Raw genomic sequence first — 25,702 nt, 5'->3', positions numbered from 1 at the left:
TATCTGAAAAACAGTAATTTAAACCATTAGGAAAGTACTATCATAAAGATAGTAATTTTCATAAACACATTATCAAATGAAGCTGAGTTAATTTGCAATGAATCATAAGAAACAAAGATATTCTCACAATCTCTTCTAAATTTATTGATGAAAACATTTAATTCAAAAAAAGAGAGACAACAAGTCCAAAGAGTAAAGATTCCCTTGAAACAATCTGATAAAACAATGTAGCTGGCCAAAAAAAGAACACCACCATTTTATCTGAACAACAGTTTAAAAAAATCAAACCCACAGAGAAACATAAGAAGGGAAACAATTATGGGGTTTTTTTCCTGTTAGAAAAAAAAAAAAGAATCATGGTGTCCTTGAAAAACAGCAGGCTCATGCTTTGCCCAGCATAAGCAGCAGACAAAACAAAGTCATGCAAGCTTTGAAACAATAAACCTGCAGGTCACTTGCTGGTCAATGTAAAATGAATTATACCCAAGAGAGGTTTCAGAGGCAGCAAGATGACAATTTATTGACAACCACATTGTATTCTCTGCCTAATAAATAGCTTTTCAAATACCAGACATTCCTTTTAGAAGTAAAAGTGCATAGAGATTTAATTATTTAGTTTTGGATTACATATAAATATATAATTATATATATTTATATAGAAATATTCATAAATTATTAATTAGATAGACACTGGGCAGCTCATATATACTTTTCTCAAAGCCTCTGTGAGATCGTAAAAACGTAAGTACATTTAGGTTAAGAGAGAACCCCCCTGCCCCAGGACTTTGGATCTGAAGCACATTCGGGACCTAATTAGTTTTCTATAACTTATGAAATATGAAGCTGTAAATGAATGCATTAAAATACTTCAGAGAGGGCTGCAGGACCAATGCACACAGAACCCATCCCTCTGGACAAGGGAATGCAGCATTAATAATTCTGTATTAGGATCTGAGAACCCAAAGAAATGGCTGCAACAACCTGGAACACATCCTGGGCCACACATACTCCACACACATATTCTAAAGCTTTTATCTGAGGATCTCCTAACCTGAAATCAGCATTAACGAGGGTATTAAAAACCCTTAGCATGTGGTTAATAACACCTCATTCATGTTTCTAATAATATATAATGGCCAGTCTTCACGAGCGAAGATCCAGGGAAGGTCTTTCCACCTTCCAGCCTGCGCATTGGATTTTTTAGGTGAGACACAGTGTGCGCGGAACTGAGCCCACCCTTTAATCCTAAGGTTCATCTGCCGGGGCCAAGCGAGCTTGGACGGTGGCAGCGAGGTCCTCAGGAGGTAGATGGGCTGCCTTTAAGGGCTAACGAGCTCCACCTGCCTGGGAGTGGCCCTGACCAGGAATCGAACCCGGGCCTTGGCGGTGATAGCGCCGCGCCTTTACCACTAGACCACCAGGGGCTCCAATTCATGTTTCTACTCTGCAGTAAATAACATATTTCCATCACAAGGCAGATGGTGCTTGGGGAGAAGTTGAAGGTAAAGGACAAAGAGAGGTAAGGCTGTACAAATTCTTCAGCCACACTAAGCTACTGTAGGTGGATCTGGACATTCGCAGGATTAGGAGACATTGGATATAGAAAATGATAACAAATGTGTAACTGCTATTATGCTACTTCTTTGAAACCTCTGAGCTTCATTTTCCTGTTCAATCCTCTGTTCAGACCACTGCTGAATTTCTGGACATCTCGTTAACAACCATGTTAACAACCTTCAAAAGATGTGCTGCACTTTTCATGCCATACACAGACCTAAGCATCAACTCACACTGCTTCCTGAAGAAATGGTAACCCCCTATCCAGTAAGACTGACTTCTAATCTGTTCCAGCAACAAACAGTAAGTGTAGGAATCAAAAGGTTAGGCATCTGAAACAGTACAGGAGTGCCATGATACAGAGTTGATTTTTATAAAAGGTACGAGCTGATGTGTCCACTTAACAGACTGGTTGGTCGATTTCATAATGCATTTTTTTCTGGATATCACAGTGATTTACTTCAGAGTAAAAAGATTAAATCTGATTGTTTTGTCTTCAGACTAATCATCATGGTAGATTAAACTTTCAAGCAATAAAGAAAGAAGAACAAAGAAGGATTCCTCAACCATGAGGTTAACTTATATTCTTTTTTTTTTTTTCCAGACAACCAGCAAATTTCATTTAAGTTCTTTAAAAACAAATTAACTTTGAGGAATCTGATGTTTCTGAAATCTGAGTTTCTTCCTTGTGACTTCTTGATCTGAAAAGCACTTAGGAATTCCTAATTACATGGTTCAATCTGCTTCTGTCATTGTCTCTTCATCCATGTACGTTAAATTGCAGTCAGGTAGATGTCAGGAAATGTTTGACTACTAATAATTACACAAAGGACCAGTGTCTGTTTTTCCATCAGCCATTACCTTGCACATTGCTCTATGAATGCTAATTTCTTTGAAGCTTTTAGTTGTCTAAAAGTGTAACTTCTGCAATGCAGGCAGGTACATTCAGTAGCACAGCTGGGTGACTGATAGAGAACCAACCATACTCTCTCCATCTGTCAGGAGAGCACTTGCCAGGCAAGTTTAACTCGGAATACGGCATCTGCAACCGCCTGAAGATAGCTGGTCTAGAAACTAAGTGAAAAAATAGTCCCTCATTAAGAGAGGCTACACAACCAAAGAAGAGAAATCCATCAAGAATACTTAGCCTTTAAAGGAAAAGCATTTACAAATCTGTATTTCATAAAGAAAACAAAACAGTCGACTGAATTTCTGAGAGATGGTTCATTTTAATGAACTGTTGGGACAAGAGAACAGGACATCATATTTTAGAGACCAGGAGATATCAACCCTGAGAAAGCTTGGAAATCCCATGTTGTTCCTTCAGAATTCTCAGAGGATATTACAAAAAATCTTAATAAACAGAAATCGCTTCTACTCGTTTCAGTGTCTACAAAATATTCATTAATTTTTTATATAAAACTGCCATCAATACATAAGGGGAAAGTAAGCAAATAAGTAAAAGTACTTTTTAGAAGTGTATTATAAAACAAGAAGGGACTCTTTTAATGTTGTAATTTAAAAAAATCAAGACCAAACCTGTGAAACTCACGTAGCTAAACTCACATTAAACTATCTATGAACTGATTTCCAGCTACAGCTCCACTGTTTTCAGTGGGAACTTACCGCTTCTAAAAATGTCAGACCATCTGGTAGACAGCTTATAAAAAGAGAAGAAAGCAGTATCTTGACAGACTCAATAACTGCACTCGTATGTGAAAGTTTTCAAATTCTGCTCCACAAGTGGATTTCGTAGCCCCTGCCAGCCCTGAGCTGCCCCAGCTACATTCCCACTGGTACCAGCACAGCGTGTCCAACGCCAAGTGCAATCACAGCACTCGCAGACACCAGCACAGAACACACCAACAGACTTTTCTCTGACCAAGACAACTCATATGACAAGAGGGAGAAACTGGTGGACAATTCCAAAGCCACAGTAATGACTCTGCTTTGCAGGGCTGGCTTTACACTCCTCCTTAACTCCTGGTTATCAATTCTGAAGGCAGCAGCTTGTGCTTAGATGCACAAATGAGAGATTGATTCATCTTTGCTGCCAGGGTCAACTTGTAGTCATAGCAACAGGCATAACAGGATGAAGAACAGAACAGTTCATAACAGGATCAAGAAACAGGACTGTTTATTAGACCAAGAATGGGAAATAGTGACACTGAGTTATTTTTTGCCTTAAGAAAGTTTCTTAAAAGTTTTGAGAAAACAGTACAAAAAGAAAAAGTTACAAGAAAGCAAAATCAAGTTGAAAGCCAAATGCAAAAGGTCCAAAACATGAAAGTATAAATTTTTATAATTTTAACAAACTTTTAATATCTATACCTAATGTGTTTCAAATATTGGTAGCAGTAAAAGAGACGGACTCTATTTTCTGTCATTCTGGCAGAAGTTGTTTTCAGAGTTGACTTTCACCAACAGCTACTTCTCAGGAGTTACCTAACAGACTACAATATACCAGCAAATCTGGGGGAGAGAAGAGATTCAGCATACTCTCAGTTTATCTTGCAAATCTACTCTCAGTTTATCTTGCAAATATAAAAAGTTGTTTAACTCCTATCTTAAAGATGGCTTAATGCCCAACCATATCTTTGAAAAAAAAAAAAAAAGAAGTTCAAATTTGTATTTTTAGATATACTGGTAAAATACGAACACTCACATGTACTGAGTCACTAAAAAAGCCCTTTTTTTCCCATTAATAGTCATAAGCATTAGAATAGCTGTATTTTCAGATACTGTGTATGTCGTGATATATTTCTGAGAAGTTGTCTTAAAAAAATAGTATCCCTCATATTCAAAACACTGCATCAGGCATCTAGCTAATTCCAAATTACAAATATAGACCAGCAAATCTTTTCATATTAGCAACCATGTACATAAAATACTGTAAACAAATACTTACTGTACCATGGGAAATTGTAAGAAAACCATTTTTAACTGAGCACTTCCTTTTCTGCCACACTTTTCTGATTCTGGTTTAAAGGGGGAAAAGAAAAAAGGTAACTCAGTTTCAAATGTATTTTGTATGAGACTGCTTCAGTTCTTAGGACCTAACGTTTTTTCCAGCAGACTCCAGCAGTACTTACCCATCACTTTTCTTATACAGACTGCCATTCCGTTCAGTGCCATGTTCCTTGTTTCCCTGAGGCTGATGTAAACTGTAAGCTGTACTCTGGCGAATCTGAGAATCCTGAAATAATCAACAGCAATTTGTAATGCATTCCACACTTTCAACCAAACTAACCCCCCATTAATGAGTTTCAGAGCTTTTCCTTCCTGCCCTAATCCAACAGGCCAAATGAAGCATATTTTTCCTCCTCAGTGAGAAAGAACAAGATCCATTTCTTTTTTCAGAGGGCACAAAAACCATTTGAGAAGTAGCCATTATCAGCAACTGCCAAAATCCTTTCACTTGTTTTATTTAGATTTACTGTTGGTTTTAATATATTGGGGTTTTAGCTCAAAACTTAATTAAGCAGTGGGTTTTCCAGCTCATGCAAACACTATGGGCTACAAACATTAGAGATTATTATTACCTGTCATTGCTAGTCTACCCTTCCATTGTAAAAAAGAGAATTATATACATCAATCTGAAGAAGTGATTTTCTTTGTGGAAATTGAGTCAAGTTATTGTCTGAAAAGCACAAGAGACCTCTTGGTAACATAGTTCAGGAGTCATATAGGAAAACTGAAAAAATCATTTCCAGAAGAAGAATGATTTAAAGCAAAATATCTCAAACAAAGTAGAATTCTGGCACTGGAAGAGATAAGGATTAACTAAACCCTTCTCGCTGCTCTCAGAACTACCCAGAGGAAGGACCCACTGCTGCAATAGTCCACCTTCTTAAAAAAAAAGAACCTGAAAATGAGGAATCTGATGTGTCATGCTATATTGGTAGCAGTAACATGACAGGATGGACTTTTAAATGTCTACAGTAACAATGACTATTATGTTTAATTGGTTTTTTTCTATTATCATTGCTATATGGACATAATTACATTTCTGTTATATAAGGCAGATAATACAAGTATAGCAAGGGAAAATCTCACAGAGCAGCTCACTTACATGACTATGAGCTATTCTAAACATGATGATAAGGACAGAGCTGCCACCTACACCCCTGTTCAGAGCACTGAGGACTCCACACCTCCAGGCTGGAGGATTTCAGGCTTATCCTGAACACAGTGCTGGAGCTCAGGGGTCCTGAGAACCACGAGCTGAGCCCCACGCAAGCTGCAACACTCCTTGGTGCTCCTTCTCAGCAGAAGCAATCTGTGCCCACTTCCCTGACTCTCAGCTAGCAATCTAGGAAGCTGTATTAGGTAGCTACAACATGCATCTGAGGCTTTTAAAGGCACTAGAAAGCCACTACTTAAATGTCTGTGCCTGACAAAGCATGCCTTCTGATTTAAACCAGTCTGTTTATTGTTCCTCTCCAGTTTGTTTACACAGAATTATTTGGTTTTGCACTCTGTCTGCACAACACAGAGCCAGAACAACATTTATAAAAAATTCCTGTCTCTCATTAAGAAGCATTGCACGTGTACAATTACTGACTTCTGAAGAAAATCTGATCTGACACCGCCAGTTGTGCCCTACCAATGCCTTGATCTCTGCCTCCCATTAGTCAGTAAAGGAACTCCATTTCCGAGAAGATTAGGGGCCTTACAGGAAATTAATTTCAGTTCTCCCCATCCTCAATTACGTAAAGATTTCAGGTGACCTCCAAAACCTGCTCATAGCACCACTGCCATTACTTAAGTCTGAGCTGCTCCTTTCTGTGCATTATTTTCTGTTGCATTTCAGCTCCCCCCTTCAGCTGTTTACACTCAGCTGCTGTGTTTGGCCAAACTGGCAAACCAATAATACAAGCTTCCTGCCTTACTTCAGCAGGAGAGGAAGCTGCTGTAGCTGACGTGTATTTCCACACATTCATTACTATGAACAGTGTCTTTAAAAAATTTAATACTATTTCATGGAAAGAACCTAAAGACAAACATATTTGCTATTTTAAATCCTCAGTTCAGGTCACGTCCAGATCAATAATGTCCAAGGTGATTGCCAGATGATGGTTTTCCACAGCTCTCTGACAAGAAGTGCATGATTTTGTCTATCTCCTAACAGAAAGGAGGCCACTCCACAAATCACCATCACAATTAACATCCTTCCAGACAATTTCAGCATGCCTTTTCCATATGCAGGCTCTCCAAAGGGTCTTCCCTTATTTCTGGTTTGCATATTGCACAGAACAGAGATACAAATCACAGATAACAGGGTCAGACCCAATGGCCTTATCAGAGGAGCAGCAATAATGTACATTACCTATGGGAAAAAATGAGTCACCCCAGGACAGAGGACATACCTAGCACAGAGCATTGTCATTTTAAATATCTCTCGAACATAATAAGATCAGAACATACTGAGGTACACGAGCCTAAGAAACTGAACTTTGACCACTTTATCAGCTTCAAAATGCAGATAGGCACAAAAAAAAGGTGAGTCATTTAATTGCAGCATGTTTTTAGTGAACCACTTCCCTTAGCATAAAGAGGTTTGAAGTTATTTCTTCCAAAGTTATGAAGACAGACTGACTTCAAGCTGAACAGCATAGCTAAAAATGAAATAAATCTGAGAACAGTATTCTCTAAAGATGGTGTGTGACTACCGGTAAGAGATATTCTAAAATCCTATTTATCAGCCCCACTATGGGAACACAACAGAACTGTCCAGTACAAGGTGCTTCAAGTTACACACCACAAATTCTGGCTAGCCATTCCACAGCTCCCATGGAGCAGGATTTTTAGACTGTTCAGATCATTCCAGTGTGTAAAGCTGCCAAAAAAAGTCCTTAGAGCTCTTCCGGAGCCTGAACTTCTCTGGCATTTGCAGGATGTTTCAGAGATCCATCCCTTACCTATTACAGCCCCACAGAGCCTCTAAAAGACATATCTACCAGAACTCCCTGCAGGCAGCCTCTCCTATAGCACAGCTATGGTAATTTTTGTCAGGAAACACAAAGTGTGTCATATTTTACAGAGGCCTAAATAGATTACAGGTCCTACCAAAGAAGGAGAAGCGAATCTAAACACTACTGTCACAGGAGGTGGCCTCACCCAAGGTCATGGAAACAAGAACAGCTTAGGCAATACAGCTCTAAGGTTGACTCCAAAACTTGCAGGACCTCTATAGTTTGAAAACTCAAAGTTTGAAAATTAAAAATTACAAAGGTGTACACAAAATGACATTTCAAAAAGAAGTTTCAATACAAACCAGGTTTGAGGAAGTTCTGTGCAGGAGGAAACTACATATACAGGCACAACAAAAGAAAGTTCACTATGAGTGCTTGTGTGTTTTCTTTTTTTAAACATAACAGAAACAATATTTGTCAACATTCTATCCTTTCTTACATGAAGTCCATTTTAATTAAAAATGCAAATATTTTCAAAATCTTGCAAGAACATCAAATCAAGCAACTGGATTTAATTTTCCAAAAGAAAGTGTCACAGAAATCACCAATTAGTCTTATAACAATTTTTTTCCCCAAGAACAATCTGGTAACTTCTTTTTTTTGCTTTTTGGTACAAAAAAACCAAACCAAAGTGGAGAAAGAACAAACCAGTCTTCATGCCAACAGACAAGAGCTCAGAGGAAAAATCCAGTTTCTTGAAATCTGAATGAAAATCATGCCAATTATTTTCATTAAAACATGGTAACACTTACTCTCCTAGACTTCGGTCACAAAATGTAAATGCATTTCAGGAAGGAAAAAGAAATCAGTTATAGTAAAGGAAATTACAGTGCAACAAGAATAATATTAGTGGGTTGTACAGTAAATTATACCACAGCTCTTTGGCATCCCACTGATTAACTGATGTTTTCAAAAAAACTTTAAAAATAATTATACTTCTCGTGCTCTGCAGGTAAGCATCTATATCTAGATTTGCAGAATTAATAAATAATAGCTATAGCACAAAACACTTCTTATGCTTGCATTTTTAGATGTCACAAACCCAGCAGAAATAATAAATTTATGTGTTATTATTAATTTATGAGTTTATGAACAGATGTGTACTCATCACATCTTCCATATACATTTAATATCAGTATCACTGATAAAGAGGTAAACATAGAGAAGCAACATTTGCAGCAACAACGACACCCAACTGCTTCTGGTATCTCTCTCGAGTAACGACCCAGTTAAAATAAGAGGCCTGCTAACACACCCCAAACAGCAATGACTCCTTATTGAGAGTGGGCAATCAATAGTGAACCCAAAGCAGTCACCATTTCCATGAGGATCACTGGTCTATAATTCTGCAGAGCTCAAATTTGGAAGTTTTTGGCAAATCAGTGAGTCCTGAATGCCAGGCAGAATCTAAGAAAGGGCCTGCAGACTGTATGGAACTTTGTACGCAACGGTCATGATCACAAACGTCACAAGGTAACAAACAGCATCTCAAAGTGAAGAGTGTTCAAGGTTGTTCCAAATGCCTGTCAGCGGGTTACAGAATCACATGGATTTGGGTTGGAAGGGACCTTTAAAGATCAGCCAGTCCAACTGTGGGCAGGGACATCTTTCACTCGTTTACATTGCTCACCAACCATCATCTGTCACCAGTAAAAGCCAGGAGTCACCGTAACTTTTATGGGAAGATCGAAGCAAGACCGGAAAACATCAAGGAAGTCTGAGCTCTACAGACTAAACTATTTCATCATGATCCCTCTCAGAAAGAGAATCTGAAACGAGGGAGGGGGCTCATTCATCACTTTTCATGGCCTAGCAGCCAAACAAAGAAAGCTGGCTGGCATTTATTTCTACAAAGAAGCACTAGCAATCTGAAACAAAAGTAGACCTAATATTTAGGATTAGAGTATACAAAAGGTGCTTACTTCCAGATCAGAGTCTGCAAATGAAACTACTCCAGAACTCATTGAATCTAACAGCAATCATAATCAAAACTCAAAAAATACTTTTTTGTTGGATTGCCAAACTGACCCAGCCCTTGCACATTTGAACCCTGGCATCTTGCAGCAGAGTATCAAACTTAACTGTTACTTTTACAGATGATGACAGAGGTGGTTTGGGATTTGAAGTTCAGTTTTACATAATCGTTATACAGTTTGGAATAGTATTGAGATATAAGGTTCCACAAATAGGGTCTCCTTAATACTGCCAAAGTTCTTTCATTCTCACTTTGAGTAACACTGCACCATCTAAGTTATTTTGCAATACTGGTAACACAAAGAAATTACTTTTCAGTAAGTCTCATACTTTTAGTGGCCATTAATTTAAAAATTTTTGTCAGAAACTTTGATATCAACACCAAAACAAAGATGAACGAACAAAAGAAATTAGATGGTTGATAAAAGTTAAAACAACTGTTTTGAATACTAACATTACGTTAGAAGTAATTAAAATAGGTATTACAAAGTTAACCATCTTATATGCTTACCTCTTTCTGATCAACTTGGAGTGCTGATTTTAAAATATCCCTAAGCTGTGTTAATTGTCTTCTTTCTTCATCTTGTGCTTGTTTAATCTTGAATGAATAAAAACACAGGTTAAAAATAACATTATTTTCTATTTTCAATGCAGGTCTTTCAAATTTGCTGCTTAACTGGTTCATTTTTCTAAGAAATGTTCAGCAAGAACGAAAACAAAGAGAAAAGATAATGTAATCTATTTATTTTCCTTTATATCTTCAGAAAACTTGATAATGGCAAGGATGTTGCTGGATTAAGGTTTTCATATTGCCTCACAATATTCTTGCTTCCTTGTGTTCCATTTGAAACCACCTGTTATTTTCCACTTAGTCAGTAAACACTTTAGAGCAAAGGTTGTTTTCCTAACACATTACACAGTGGGGTCCTGAACTGAAACTAAGGCTTCTGAATGCTATACTGGAACAAGATTTTACTCAACAATCTACTAAAACCCTTAAAATGCTGACTATTAAAACAGCCAACCTGAACCAAAGTGTTCGTGCTTCTACTGTAAAAAACTAAATTTACAACACAAATGTGAAAGTTTGCTACTCACCGTATAAAGATCTGTCGAGAGCGTCTCAATTGATGGCTTGAGACTTTCAACTGCTTTTAACCCATCCTGAAAGAAACTTGAAAAGAAAAGCAAAAAGCCAGCTGTTATTAAACTTTACTTTCTATTTTCTGCTTAAAAAGTTGCTAAAGGAAGACATACATATTACTATGCCATGCCATAAACTTCAAAACATTAAACTGTTTTTATAATGCATCTGTGGCTGATTCACCTCTTTATTTCCATCACAGCTTATTCTAACATGCAAAATCCCCAATTAGATTCAGAACTGCCACAATACACTGCCACATGAATTTTCCTCATTCTCACCTCAAATACAGGTTCTCATCCCATTTTGTGAAGGCCCAGAACAAGCAAGATTCATTTGCAGAACAGCAAAAGCTCTAGTAGATATAAAATAATCATGACTTCTTGAAGCCAAATAATTTCAGGTCTGATGCAATCTTTCTACTAAAGGAAATCCCCTTTGTTTCCCAAGCATTAATTACACTCTACATGTAAACTGAGTATGCTACATCTTACTGTATTATATGTATTCTTGAATTGGCAGAGTAACATTATCTATGCCAAGTATTCCAGCTTTTAAAAAACCCCAATAATTCCAGTTTTAAAAATAAATTTTAAGAAACCACAATTGCATGCATATTTGATTAAAAATTGCTGCATTGTTTGCAACATGAATAATTTTATTCTGGGAAACAGACATGAAAGTGACAACACAGCACAGCATTTATGCTGTTGAAATTTTATTAAATGGACAGAGCAGATGAGCAACATACAACAAGTAAAACTAATTTTAAAAGCAACATAAGGGGAAAAATACATAGATGCAGACTGGTTTTTGAAGAAGTAAACTTACTGATTTCAACTGGTTAGCAGTGGCTCTTTTAAGGTTATAGCTGTGACTTCATTGGTACATTACTGATTTGTAAGAGTATCATAAAAAAGTACATAATTCTAATGAGAACTATGTGTTTTATTACTGGGTCCTCCAATTAACTAGAAAAAGAGTGATTCTTTCAATATAGTTTAAACTCACTGCTTATGCAATTTAGTTTTCTTTAGCAGAGAATTAAGTTAGATCATTGCTAGATACACTCAAAAAAGTCCATCAAAACTAATGGACTAGCTGTGTTTCAGGAGCAGTTTATAAACATAAATTATTGTTTGGCACTCCTTTCAAGAGACAAGTTCAACCTCATTACATCTTTTAGAAAATGGTAACAAAAGGAATAACTCGTCTATAACAAAAGTAATCTGTCAAGAGATATCAGCAAGAACAGTTGAATCTTAATATTTATTTTGAAAATTCTAGAAAAGCATTATGATGATGTCAAAAGTTGAAAACAAAACATTGCTCCAGTTATTGTGTAGATACAAAGAAAACTAAAACATACTTGCACTGAGCATGAAAGTACTTGATCAAGTTCTGAAGCAAGTCCACTCCCTTTTTAATCTTGATTTCATTGACTTTCAGCAGGTACTGTTAAAACAGTAATTCACAAAAGAAATCAATTATTACTGCTACAGTGTTTTTTTTAACATTTACTTTCAGTTATATCTCAACAAGCTTTAACAGTTGCAGACCTAAAGGGAATGCACCAAAAAGTGGTTTCAAGGGTTAAATTACACAAATGGAATTGTTGTCACTGCTGATTTTTTATATCCCATGAGGATATTTCACTTTGATTTGTTCAAATTGTTAAAACATCCTCTAAGGCTCCTTGGGAAAGCCTCTGTTAAAGGAAGCATGGAAGCGTTTGTGAGGCAGATTTAGGAACCCATTCTTAAACCTAGGAGCACACCTAAGAATCTATCTTACTAATTGTTAAATTCATTGTTAAACAGAGGTCATTAAGGAGGAAACCAGTTTACTAAAAAAAAAAAAGTGAGGGATTACTTTAACAATTTTTAAAATCTACCTGTTGATTTTATAGTTTTCATTATCAAAAAGTCCCCTTTTATGACTATTCAGAGGTAACCAAGTAAAAACTTTTTTTTGTCCAAAATCTGAAGAAATACAGGATACACTTCAGCTATTCCATATTTAAGGTAACCTGATCCAATTTCACAGACTTCACCCTGCATTACCGCTACAGCTGACTCACGTGAACTTTGCCTTTACTGTGACACAGCAAGAGAGAAGCATCTGTTCCTGGTTGTTTCTTAGGAAGGATACAGATGGGCAATTAGCTGACAACATCCATATGTTTATTGGGCACTCCAATCTCTTTATGCGTTTTGAACACTTTAGTCTGACTCTGTATAGGAATGTGAAGCTTTCCTGTTGAGAGCAAGCAGTTACTAGAAGTGGTGTTCAGGACAACTGCAGTTATGCTATGCTGTTATATGAGTCAAATTATCTATAATCATCACTGTAAAATCATCCATGGTATATTTTTGAGTTAATGAATAGAAAAAACGAACACAGCAACTTGAATTCCCAACCACGGAACCAGACATGTCCTTAAACGAATCGAACCAGAAATATGAGATTTAACATACTGCAAAATCACAAAGATTTCCAAGTAGAAACATTCTGAAACATCTTGAAAGACAACTGGATTCCATCCTTAGCACTTTTTCTCTGCACCAGCCCAGCACTGTGCTAGACTAGTCTCTCCTCCTGATAACGCAACAGCTGTCAGCACAGGGAACAATTCAGAGAATGATCTAGGGCTTAAAATAACTTAAAGTGAATTAGTAGTGTAAAGGCTTATTTATTTTAATCTCTTAGTGGTTTACTGAGCTTTGCATTAATTTACTTGTTAAGTGAAATTAGAACATACCTAAATTCCCTCCTAAGTTTGCACATGATAAAAAAGTGTGTTCTCACAAATGGAGGCCATTAATAACTTGGCATTTCCCTTTAGTGTCACAACTACCATAAAACAATTGTGTTTTTCAAATCTTTCCTAAAAACAGCAGCAGAACAATATGAATTTCACGTTGCATCTTACCTCACACATCTGTAACTGGAAGAACCTTCTTTCTTTCTCCATTTCTTCTGCAATTTCAGCTCCACTTATTTCTGTACGGATCATCCCATGTAGCTTAGCATGCTCTTTTTTCTCCTTCTCTATTTTTGTACTATAAGGCAAAAAGAATCAGTCAATGAAGTGAGAAATCCACAGCTTCTCAGGAAATCTGATTATTCACAAAGTCTTCTGACAGATGCAGAGCCAAACTCCTCTAGCTTTGCATACGACTCACTTCCAGATGACATTTCATTTGAAATTTGACAATGACTAAAGATCGGCAATGACATACAGTAGCTGAAATCTAATTCAATCATCTGTTAAAATAATGTTCTGACAAATATTCCAAAGGAAGACACTAAGTGAGAAGATACTAAGTTCTTACTCTGAAGAAAGAAAATACAGAAAAAATAATGAGCTTTAATTGAAAACATAGGGGGTTGTTTAATCCCAACAGAGCAAACACTGCTTAACAGAGTTCAATTATGTCACCAGATTTATTGAGTCTTGCCTGTCATCAAGTCATCTTCTATATATACAGGGTTTCCTAAGCCAAAATCACAGTTGCTGTCTCTACTTGCTGCTGAGCCAGTTGGCACTGGGAATGCCGGCCAGCCGGCTGTGTTGCAGACTTGAAAGTCTGCTAGACCAGCTGTCCTAATTCCCTAAAAGTTTCCACGAACATTTTCCAAGAGCTCTGAATAAAACAGGTTCTCCTGTAGAATATAAATGGATAACCAGTGCCTGCCATACTCCCATAAACACACTTGTGCATTTGTTACAGCTATTCTTTGTACTGTTCCTAAAGGCAGTGGCATAATTAGACAACCCAGTTAGACAGGTCTGATATGGAAAAAGAGAAAGATAATAAGAAAATAAATAAGGGTGTTCGCTTTTTGGAGAAAGACTATTAGTTTGCCACTCATACCGTTTAGAATCTGAAAATTCAAAAAAAGCTTCCTGAGGAAATGCTCTACTGCTTGTGAACAAGAGGAAGCATTACACAGGAATACAGGAAGGAAATCAGAGGAACAAATAACACACACAACTGTCCTACCTCCTCTTGGGTAGTCAAGTGTCTCTCAGTTCTCTCTCTAAAAAGATGACATGTCTCAAGTACTCTCTTAACCTGATGTTAACATTACCTTAACTGCTTACAGAAAATGTCCTAGATGGTCTAAGGACTTCCAATCAACAAAGTATTCTGAACTTACACTTCTCAAGAATGAGGAACTGCCTCCTGTTACACCTCAGGCAGTAAGGAAAAACGAGAATTAATCCTATTAATCCCACCCCATAACATACCCACTGGGAAACATTTTAAGCAGCAATTTGAAAAGCCCCACTGAGCTCTCAGCACTGGCAGGCACAGCAGAGCCATCCCTGTGTGATATTCCAGCAGCCAGGACATCCAGCCAGCACTGCACTCCTCCTCAGCCCATCACATCTTGCCAGAAGCACATGTTTGGAGAGAAGCTCTTCTCCTTCGAAATAAATATTCTGAAAAACTCCAGTCACCTGAATAAAACCTCAATTCCAGACTGTTCTGTTTTCACGAAAAATTAGTCTGTACTCTTACCCAGTTACTGCCAATTACGCCGTTTTGTAGGCACGGAAAACAGAGTCCAAACACAAGAATTAACCAGACAAACCTGAACAATGAAGATAAACCACTGCAAAAAAGACTAACAGAAAATGACAAACACGCAGCTCCTTTCTAGCACACGCTCTAGGAGAGTTTACATTATATCAATTTTGATAGTTTTAAAACACTCAAACTGCAGAGCAAAGATCCAGGATGTTTCAGTTCTCTCAATTTCCACATATAACTTAACAATTCTTGAGGTCAGAGAATTCACTGAAATGTGTTGTGAAGGCTAATAACTATCAATTGCTATTGTATGGTATTTTCATTGTTTACAGAGAATAATACTCAAACACAAGATGACAAAGCCGTCTCCAAAATCGTAAGAGCTTATTAGCATGTCATAAAGTGTCTCTAAATGCTAGTTAAACCAAAGGACAATTAATACTGCTAAAAAGTCAAACATTATGTACAATATCACAGCATCCATTGTATTCCTCTTAAAGAATGCTAGATTTTGCTGAAAGAGTCTTTTCAATTCTTTAAAGAATAAATCATGTTCTACAGGCAAAAAAATAGTTAAACCAAGACAAAAGCATACCAATCTCTACCAAGTAATTCAGAGAAAGACATCCTTGAAGCCATTTGTTGGAGATTCAGGCTATATTGCTTCAAAACCTCAAAAAGATGCTTTGCCAAAAGCCCCAAAGCACCTCTCAGTGGCAAATACCAGAGACACGACAGCGCATCTCACATGTGCATTTATTACTTGTGCTTTTAATCTCTAACTACATCTTCATCTTTGTAATCCAGAATTTATCCTGCTATTTTGCTACCTCCTATCTGACTGATACTATAGGACACTTTGTTTCTAGGGAAACAAAGAAATTCTGTACAGCAGTTTTGCATGCAAATCTGCGTGCAAAAGCTTGGCTGTGTTTCCCATCCAAATGCAAGGATCAGTTCAGCTTCAAGTGTCACTCTATTTGACATTAACCAAATCCTTTTGGCAAAGGTAGTTCTGTGGCATAATACTGTGGAATTTCAAATATTGCAGGGTATTCCGGTTTTCCAGGTACATCAGTTAGGCAAAATTAATAAGAAAATTGTGAAAACTCAAAAAAAAAACCCACTCCAAAAGCAACAGGAAAGCAGTAAACGTTTTGTAATGCTGCTGCTCTTGAAGCTCGTGCACCACATACCACATATATCACATAGACTTTGCTGACTAAGATTAAACTCTGAGCACACGTCAGTCCATTTACAACGCAGCTGCACATAACTAATATACAGTGAGCTCAGATGCGTGGAGCAGACAAGCAAAGCTGAAACACAGGATAAAGAACAACCGAAAAGTTAAACAAAGTGAATGGTCTCACCCATTCAGTTTCCAAAACAAGACTATTTTTACAGTTCTAAATTGAAAAGCAACTGTTTTTCGATATTATAATTTGCATTTCAAATAAATCAATTTTGCCATATAGATCATGGTATAAATAAATACCAAAGACTGGTATTTATTTTCAGCCAGTCAATAAGGGTAAACAACCAGAGCACCCTGTGCATATGCAGCAGTAGTGAACTGGCTGGATGGGAAGCAACTCTTGCTCTTCTTCTCCTTCTCCATACAGCAGCAAGCCAGGCTGAGTCTGGCCAAGTACATGAGAAGCTGCAGAGACTGGGAACAGCACCTGGAAGAAACACGCTTGAATTGGGAGAACTCTGGAAAATGGAGTGCTTCTGAAGGCTACTTTGTTTATCACTGGGTAGAAAAACTTGCTGGATGGCTGAGCCCAAGGAGTGCTGGTGAATGGAGCTGCTCCAGCTGATGCCTGGTCAATCGTGGTGTTCCCCAGGGCTCAGTACTGGGGCCAGCCCCATTTAATGTCTTTACTCAGTCATCTGGACAAGGGGATTGAGTTCACTCTCACTTCTTAGTTTTTAAGAGAACACTGAACTGGGTGGGAGTATGGGTCTGCTGGAGGGTAGGAAGGCTCTGCAGAGGGATCTGGGCAGCCTGGATTGATGGGCTGAGGCCAATGGTATTAAATTCAATAAGGCAAAGGGCTGAGTCTTGCACTTGGGTCACAGCAACCCCAGGCAGCCTTACAGGCTGGGGAAAGACTGGCTGGAAAGCTGTCTCATTGGAAAAGGACCTGGGGGTATGGTTGACAGCAGCTGAACATGAGCCAGCAGTGTGCCCAGGTGGCCAAGAAGGCCATTGGCATCCTGGCCTGGATCAGCAACAGTGTGGCCAGCAGGACCAGGACAGGGATTGTCCTGTACTCAGAACTGGTGAGGGCCCACTTCAAGTACTGGGCTTAGCTCTGGGCCCCTCATCACAAGCAAGACACTGTGGTGCTGGAGCACATCCAGAGAAGGGCAATGGAGCTGGTGAAGGGTCTGGAGCACAAATCTGATGAGGAGTAGCTGAGGGACCTAGGATTGTTTAGCCTGGGGAAAAGGAGGCTCAGGGGAGCCTTACTGCTTTCTAGAACTACCTGAAAGGAGGTTGTAATGAGGTGGAGGTCAGTCTCTTCTCCCAGGTAACAAGCAACAGGACAAGAGCAAATGGCCTCAAGTTGAGCCAGGAGAAGTTTAGATTAGATATTAGAAAAAATTTCTCCCAGCAAGGGCTGTCAAGCATTGGAAGAGGTTGCCCAGGGGAGTGCTTGAGTCACCATCCTTGGAGGTATTAAAGAGATGTGTATATACAGCACTTAGGAACATGGTTTAGTGGTAGACTTAGCAGTGTTAGGTTTATGGCTGAACTTGATGACCTTAAAGGTATTTCCCAACTTAAATGATTATATTATTCTATTCTGTGATTCTATATTAGAGCTACCTTGCTTAGCATTTTCATTCTATGTCACTATATTCAAGCTGTGACCTCCACTATGTCTTATGCAGTTGCTTTAAAAGGAAATGTGACAAAAATATCTACCATCTATGAATATCAATGATCTACTGAGTCAAGTTAGAGCTTTGGAAAAGTAATTTGATAAAAGCTTTTTTTAATATTCTTTAAAACATGAGTTTACCAAACTGGAAACATCATCACTTAAACAAGTAGCGGTACACACATCTTTACAGAAGACTGTATTTAGACTTTGCTCATTTTTCCATTGACTTTAAATGAGTCAGAAAAAAATCATTAACAACAGAGTTATATCTAGATATGAGCACTTGCATTTCTTCACAATAATGTAATGAAGGTTACTGCCTTCATCTTATAATGCCATAAGCACATTTAAACAACTTGTTCTCTTCAGGCAGTTGTGCACAAGAGACCTCACGCCCAGTTTTTAAAAGGAGAATGGCAAAAGAGGAGAGGCAGCCAGCCTTCCCAGGAATAGCTTATTACTTCATTAAACCTTTACATTTCACAGCATTAGCACAACGCTTACTAAAGAGGATTTCTGAAGATAATGTATAATTACAGACCCCCATATAAGACACTTTTATTTAAAAAAAATAACCTTTCTTTTCAGGAAAGTCAGGTTTGTGTCTGCAATACAGACATATTCAGCTAAAAAATTCATAAATAGTATCCTTCAGTACGTTTCTGCTTCTATTTCCTGCGCAAAATTGATACAAAGTCTTTACCTCCGAATCTATCCCAACAGGACCGATTAGACTGAAATACGTGGGTGAAATCTGGCTCGGTGCCTTCCAGAATCTGATCTGTCTGCTGGGAGAATGAGCAGTTTTTATGACATGTGTACTCCTTCCCCGTATGCTCCCCTGGCACGTCTGCCATCAGTGTTTCAGTACATGTGGGACAACAACTGCCCTCGTAGCACAAAGAGCCCAGTCTGACACGGCCCTCCCCGAAGGACACGGCCCAGTCCCGCGGCGCCGCCGCTGTGGCTGCCAGCATCTCCCAGCTCTCATGGGGGAAACAACGGCTGCAACTGAGGTCCCAAGAGAAATGCACTGCTTTAAAGCTTTAAAAACGTCTTAAAATCGTTATGGCTCCAACCGAATCATGTTAATGACTGATGGTGAGAAAAGATTACATGAGGTAACCCTGAGGACAGTCCCAGTTTTTGACTGAGGTAGGCTTACATGAAGCTAAAGGTTACTTGCTCCTCATACTCTCTTGTTCAAGGGCAGCCCCAGGGCATAACGAAAAATGGATCCAGCCTCCCTCAGTTACTTCAACTAAGGTGATTCTCAGGAAAACAGTCTGAGAAGTTAGCTGGCTACAGGGCAAAGAAGATTATTATTGTGTAATAATTAACAATGATGAATGCTGATCCAAGAGCATAAGAACGGATCTTAACATCCCTCTCCCAAACAAGAATTAAATACATAGTAATTTTAAATACATTTAATTACATATCGTGTTTGGAGTGGTAGCTTAGAAGTTGTTAAGGGGACGAAGCAAAACAGGCCATTTTTTAATTAACTTTATTTCTTTTCAAATAGGTCACACTTGGGTGTATTTGCACTTGAGAGGTCATCATAGAGATGCAAGTAAGTGAGATGAGACAGTGTGAGAAATAAGCTCTAATTCTTCTTTATAAAGACAGCAATCAGGATGAAGACTGTCACTTCCCCACAGACTACAAAAATACTGCTTTGCTATCTGGCACATCTCTTCACAGGTCTGTACTTGTGAGTAGGAAATGCAGACGAATGATATGATGTTAAGCATATGATACAGAGGGATGTGCAGAAAAAGAGCAACCTAGCAGCCTGGTTTGTTAACCCAAAGGGAAAAGAGAGAGGAATAAAGAAAAAAAAAAAAAAGAATAAAAAGACTTATTCACATATTTCAAGAAGAATCACTGGAAAAGACAGCTAGCTACGTACAGATCTAGGATTGGGTTTTGGCCCAATCCAAACAAGGAGTCATCTAAAGTACCGCATTGAAGAAGGTTGAACAAATCTCTGGGTATCAGCAACTACACCCACCATTCTGCTCTGGCAACCCAAGCCGTAGGTGAGACTGAGGTTACCTCCACCAGTCCTTTTGTCCTTTTTGTTAAAACACAGACTACCAAGATACAACAACAAAAACATCAAAATCTGCACTTAAGAATTCTTGAAGGAAGTCTGCATCCACCTACTGCTACAGATGACCAAAATGCACAGCTACAAGGAAGTTCAGATCCACTTGGAACAGCCACAGAACAAAAACCAGCTTAATTCTCAAGAAACCTCAGCAGCATATATAATAGCAACCCAGAGAAACCTCATTGTATTCCTATGTCCCAAATTTAGTATGAGATAAAAGTTGACCTGAACAAGGTCAAATTAATATTCTCATCCTAGTCTCAAAAACCACATCATTAAACTTCCCATCTCTGATTTGTAAAGACCAATGCTCAGTAATGACAGCTGGGAACATCTCAACTTAATCTGAGGACTGATCTTATGCTCAAGAGGTCTGACAAATCACACAGTCCTACTGAATTTAACTCAACAAAACCGTGGAAAACTGGTCTGCTCCTTGGCACAAGCAACACAGCTTGCAGTGAAAAACAGTACTCCCTGACTGCCAACCTTAAGTAATTTCTGCTGTTGTAAAACAACCACATACAAAAAAAAAAAAGGCAAAAAAAGTAGCCTATTGTTTCAAAGAATTTTCTTGAACACAGAATTCCCAGGCTCCCTATCCCAAGCGTCAAGCAGACAATTCTTTGGTCTTCATCAAAGTCAAGGAGTCAAACAGGTTGGACTAACAGCTTTAAACTCTGCAATATTGATGTGGAGCTTTCATCTAACCACTTAAAGAAAAAAAAAAAACAGACCACTCAGCAATTGTACCAGCCCACCACTCAGAAATATCAAAAGAAATGGTTCATGGATCTGAAAGAATTTCCTGATTAACATGTGCTACCTTCAGCTTTTGCAAGTTGAATAACCTGACATGTAAACGACTTAGAAATGAGCATTGTCAAGGAGGTCTGCTTCATTTGCTAAGAATTTGCAGAAACTACAGAGGTAACTTGAAAAGAAGTATTTCCTTACAGTGGAAAAAGAAACGTGTTTCAGATCAAAACACAAGTGTCTTTTACTTGAAAGCAACGTCACAAAATAGGCTTTCTAGAGAACTGCTGGTTAAACCAAAAAAATCTCATTATATCATACAAACAGCAATGGATTCAACCCCACAGACAGAAAACACAACATCACGTTTTTAGGTCCTGAATGACACAGCAACATTCCAACATGTTCAAACCTAAAATGAGAATCCCCAAATATACAGATTCTAAATTTATATTTCTAAGAGGATTTTTTTACTTTTCAAGTACTTAACTAAATTAAATAACAACTGAAAATATTTCTGGAGTATCTGATTCTGAAAAAGGCTATCAGCTCTGAGCAAACTGTGGATCAAGTACAGATCTTTATACCACTTCAACACACCCTTGTGAATATTGTATCAGAAATCCTAAAAGCAGCAGAGATAACAGGTCCAGTAGTAAGAGGGCTCTTGGTGTATGCCCCAGCCGCATGCAAATTTATTTTAAATTCTGCACATAAACTTTGTGGGATGCCACTATAACACTTATACACAAGTAAACAAGCTTTCAGATCCAGCAATCAAGTACTGGTAGACAATAGCAGACTAAATTGTAGGACTGTTCTTTATGGTCCGCCCTCAGAGACCAACTACTGCCATGGACAATGATTAGAAATGTTAATTACTTCAGCAGTCAATAACTGGTATGGCACCAAATGAGATTGCTCACTGGTATCACGAACACGAAAGACTGGAGCCATCACAATCTTCCAAGGATTCCAACAGTCAGACTGGAGGTTTATCTCAGTGTTTCAGAATGTCTTGTTATAAAATCCAGTTACAGGTAGGTAAAAATTTTTGAAGAATAATTTTTGAAGACTTCAGAAGGACTAACTCAGTGGGCACCAGAGAACCATTATAACTTTGTGCAACTGAAAAAAAAAAAAATGGTGCTCGATACTCAGCTAGTCCAGGTGGTTGTGGATCTGGAAGCTATTAATGTTAAACAGTGTCATCAGATGTGATTCTTCTCGGCCTGTATCATCAGAAAAGGCCTACTACATGCAGCATTATTTCAGAATAAAGATAGTGGACACGTGACACAAAAACTCAACTGATATTCACAGTCCAGGTAATACTGTAATATGGAATAAAACTCACTACAAAATTCTACTTCTGTGACCATCAGCTGTGCTGATACAATTGACCCAGCCGACCCAGGAAACAACTGTTCCTCATGTAGGGCACTGAACCACTTAAGATTTACAAGGTACCAGAATCAATTGTGTTTGATATTAGCTGTTGAGCTTTATTGACTCAATTCCATTATTTATACACTTATTTTATAGCTGTTTATACAGTGCATCAGGTACCTTCAAACAAGTGATTTATGGTAAGTTGGGCTACAACACATGACATGAGACACAATTTACAAGCCTCAGATAGGCGTACATCCACTTCTGGTACACGATACGCCTTCTGAGAGCATCCAACCTTGGCATTAAACAATGACCTTTACAGATTTCAGTTACACTTCCCTTTTAAATAAAAGTTTAAAAGATACATACACTTTTGTTTCATAGTCCTTCCAAGCTTTATCAAAGGGCTTTTTCAGGTCCTGTAAAAAATGAAAGGAAAAAGAAAAAAACACAGCCAGTTATTTATATGAAAAATACTGTGGCTCTAACAGTGAAGACACACCTTGGCCACTTGCAGTGTCTACTAGAATAAGGGACTTCATTCTTTCTTGAATGGCTCACCTAAGGGTTGTGCAAAAGTAATATTGCACATAGGAAAACAATCTTGTAAAGAGCATTAATGCATTCATATTTTTAAAAGCATCTCCAGGATGTTTCTTGTTATGGTTTTCACAGCTCCATTTTACTCCTTAAAAGGTAAAACATGGTATCCCAAGAGCATACTAAGCAATAAATTAAAGCAACTATTTTCTCATCGATCTCTGGCTCTGCTGGAAAGAAGCACCTATCCTGAGGCTGCAGCACAGTCTTGGCTAAGGACTTGATTCATCCCAGTCAAGTTTAAGAAATCAATTTCCCACTGACTTAATGGGACCAGTATAGGCCATACGGCTCAATGTAATTAATTCCATGAGAAATTTAAATTACTTATGTTCCAAATTCCTTTATTTTCTCCCCTCTGGAGAAGGTAATTTGGATAAAATGATCTTAACAAGTTGTAAAGTTATTTCGCTGATGTCTGAAAATGGAACAGCTGAAATTCTGCTGAAGTTCAAGAGATCAGACAACTACATAAAAAAAACATTAACTGTCAGACACTGGAAAAACTTTGTAACTACAGATTAGGAACTAATTCTTACATGTCAGTTAGTTATTTTGACAATTAATAAATTAACTAAAGCAGCATTTGAATTCATTCCCAAGTCAGTGGGGCAACACTGTACTGTAACAGATGTATGTATTCTGACATGGAAAAAGAGAAGAACAAGAGGAGTGAACTGTGGTAAGCAAACAATACAAAGATAACAAGCCTATCTTACTAAATAATCAATTTATCCTCCAGTAATTTACAGAAACATTTTTAATTTATGTACATATTTTTCTTCTTCCTTCAATGTCCTAGAACAATAGCTGCCAGTCGCTTCCTGTTTGCTCACCACTAAACAAAGCATAAGCCAAACAAGTTTGTTGGCTATAGGTTCTGAAATGTATTACAAACATATCATCATTTGAGTCCTGAGTTCTTGTTATTTCAAATAAGAAATATCCTCAGGGCACAAATAGATTTCAGCTTCATTAAGAAAAATCCTATGCTCATACAGTCTAATGTGTCTTTCTTAATAATCCATTTAGTTCTAGGTAAGTTTAGAATGTTAAATAAACATATTAATAATAATACTTTTAAATATAGTACTACCCACTCCTCAACTAAGCATCTGAATCTTACACCTCTTTCTCTGCTTATCTTCTGTATCTCAGGCCTGTTTTTAAAGCTTCTCAAATGTTGCTTTGTACACATAGTCAAGAATACGTGGTAGGCGAAACCACAAACTGAAAGGATGACTCAATTCACACACACACACACACAAAACCCAAACAAAAACCCCAAAGTCTTGTTTATTAAGCTAATAGGTTACTTTAATATCCCATGCCTTCCATCACACAAGATTAATACCCTAGCTAAATGTATCCATTGCACCAACAATCATCTTACATATAAACAGGAAGGTCAACATACCCCTTTTACTCCTTTCAGATCTCCCTTCAGCAAACTGTCCAATGGAAAAGTGATTATGTTGTTCATATTCTGAATCTGTAACAAGAAAATTACACCAAATCATTTAATACATTTAGACACAGAACATAAACTCTCTTAATACACCCATTTCACAAGGAAATCTTATGTATTATTTTCCTATCCCTGCCTTATGAAGATGTTTATCAGCACAGCCAGTAATCAAAGATGGAAGCAACATGAGTTAATTAAACTTACTCTGGAAACACCATAACCCAAGCCAGCAGGAAACTTCCAGAATTACTGCTGATTATAAATACCTCATCCAACAGTGACTGCAAAATAAAACCACTAATTTTTACATTGCCTGATTTCACTATTTAAATTATGTGAAAACAATCATACTATTTTTCAGCACTAATAATTTTAAGTTCATGAATGTATTTTAAATTAACCTTGTTTATTTTCCAGTCTCTTCAGACTTATTCCATAAAATGTATCTGCTAACTCTTCCAATAACATGGCATTTTATTCTGACAGAAGCTATAAAGAATGCTGGCCTGTAAAAAAGCCACTATTCCAATATTTCCCATGTGTTTTTAAAAAGTAATACATCTGCCTTATTTATCTCATGTGAACTTTGAAATAAGGATTTTACGAGGTCTTCAGTATGTAAGTTTACTATAATTCAAGAGAAAACAAGTACTTCAAGAAGATAAAAATAATTTCAAATGAAGACAGTAAAATAATCATGGTTTTAAGTAAGTATCTGTATGATAATATTTTGATAAGGAAAAAGAATGAAGAAAGATTGCAGGAATAAGACAGCCAGAAAAATAATCTTCTTTATGATTCAGAGAAATCATTCAAGGTATGGACCATAATGTCTAGGCAGAGAGCTTAAACTGTAACAATTCAAATGGATTGCTCTGAAAAGCAAAGCAAAGACTACTTTAGAACAATATGATGGGAAAAAAATCAGAGTAACTTTTGCAGCAGTTTGGTGAAGGTTGCCCTTGGATGAGTTTATTTTTTTGATATTGTAAGTTGTTCTCTTAAAATGGATTTTTTTTCCAAGAAGCACTGAAATCCACATATGAAGATGCATTTCAAATGTTCAAACTACAGCAAGAACTTTCCATCATGCAGCAACAAATGCTTGTATTCCTTTAGGAATAATGCCAGGGACATCCAAGTCCCTTTTAGTGCAACCCATCCTGAAAAGAAAGGATACTAACACAAATGTCAAGCAAAAAGTATTTGCAATTATTAGTCTCCCCAGAAATGAGAAATACAAAATATTATCACCCCGTAGTTACTTGGTGGCCTC

At 37.6% G+C, this 25,702-nt stretch overlaps 1 protein-coding gene across 3 annotated transcripts in view; it reads right to left on the bottom strand.

Moving 5' to 3' along the window:
* Nucleotides 1–25,702, bottom strand: part of ASAP2 (ArfGAP with SH3 domain, ankyrin repeat and PH domain 2) — an 84,251-nt gene that overhangs the window by 25,955 nt on the left and 32,594 nt on the right. For all 3 annotated transcript variants that reach the window (XM_050315834.1, XM_050315833.1, XM_050315835.1), the window contains exons 4-11: nucleotides 24,376–24,450; nucleotides 22,728–22,777; nucleotides 13,583–13,712; nucleotides 12,020–12,105; nucleotides 10,605–10,680; nucleotides 10,018–10,104; nucleotides 4,650–4,753; nucleotides 4,466–4,535 (exon numbers count right to left, since the gene is read on the bottom strand). In XM_050315834.1, the coding sequence (XP_050171791.1) occupies nucleotides 4,466–4,535; nucleotides 4,650–4,753; nucleotides 10,018–10,104; nucleotides 10,605–10,680; nucleotides 12,020–12,105; nucleotides 13,583–13,712; nucleotides 22,728–22,777; nucleotides 24,376–24,450 (678 nt within the window). The remainder of the gene's footprint in view (nucleotides 1–4,465; nucleotides 4,536–4,649; nucleotides 4,754–10,017; nucleotides 10,105–10,604; nucleotides 10,681–12,019; nucleotides 12,106–13,582; nucleotides 13,713–22,727; nucleotides 22,778–24,375; nucleotides 24,451–25,702) is intronic.

Source organism: Myiozetetes cayanensis, unplaced genomic scaffold, assembly GCF_022539395.1.
Source record: "Myiozetetes cayanensis isolate MyiCay16 unplaced genomic scaffold, myiCay2020 scf2-11, whole genome shotgun sequence".
Taxonomy (NCBI): domain Eukaryota; kingdom Metazoa; phylum Chordata; class Aves; order Passeriformes; family Tyrannidae; genus Myiozetetes; species Myiozetetes cayanensis.
The sequence above is the reverse complement of the archived record's forward strand: the minus strand, read 5'-3'. Positions and strand labels throughout refer to the sequence as shown.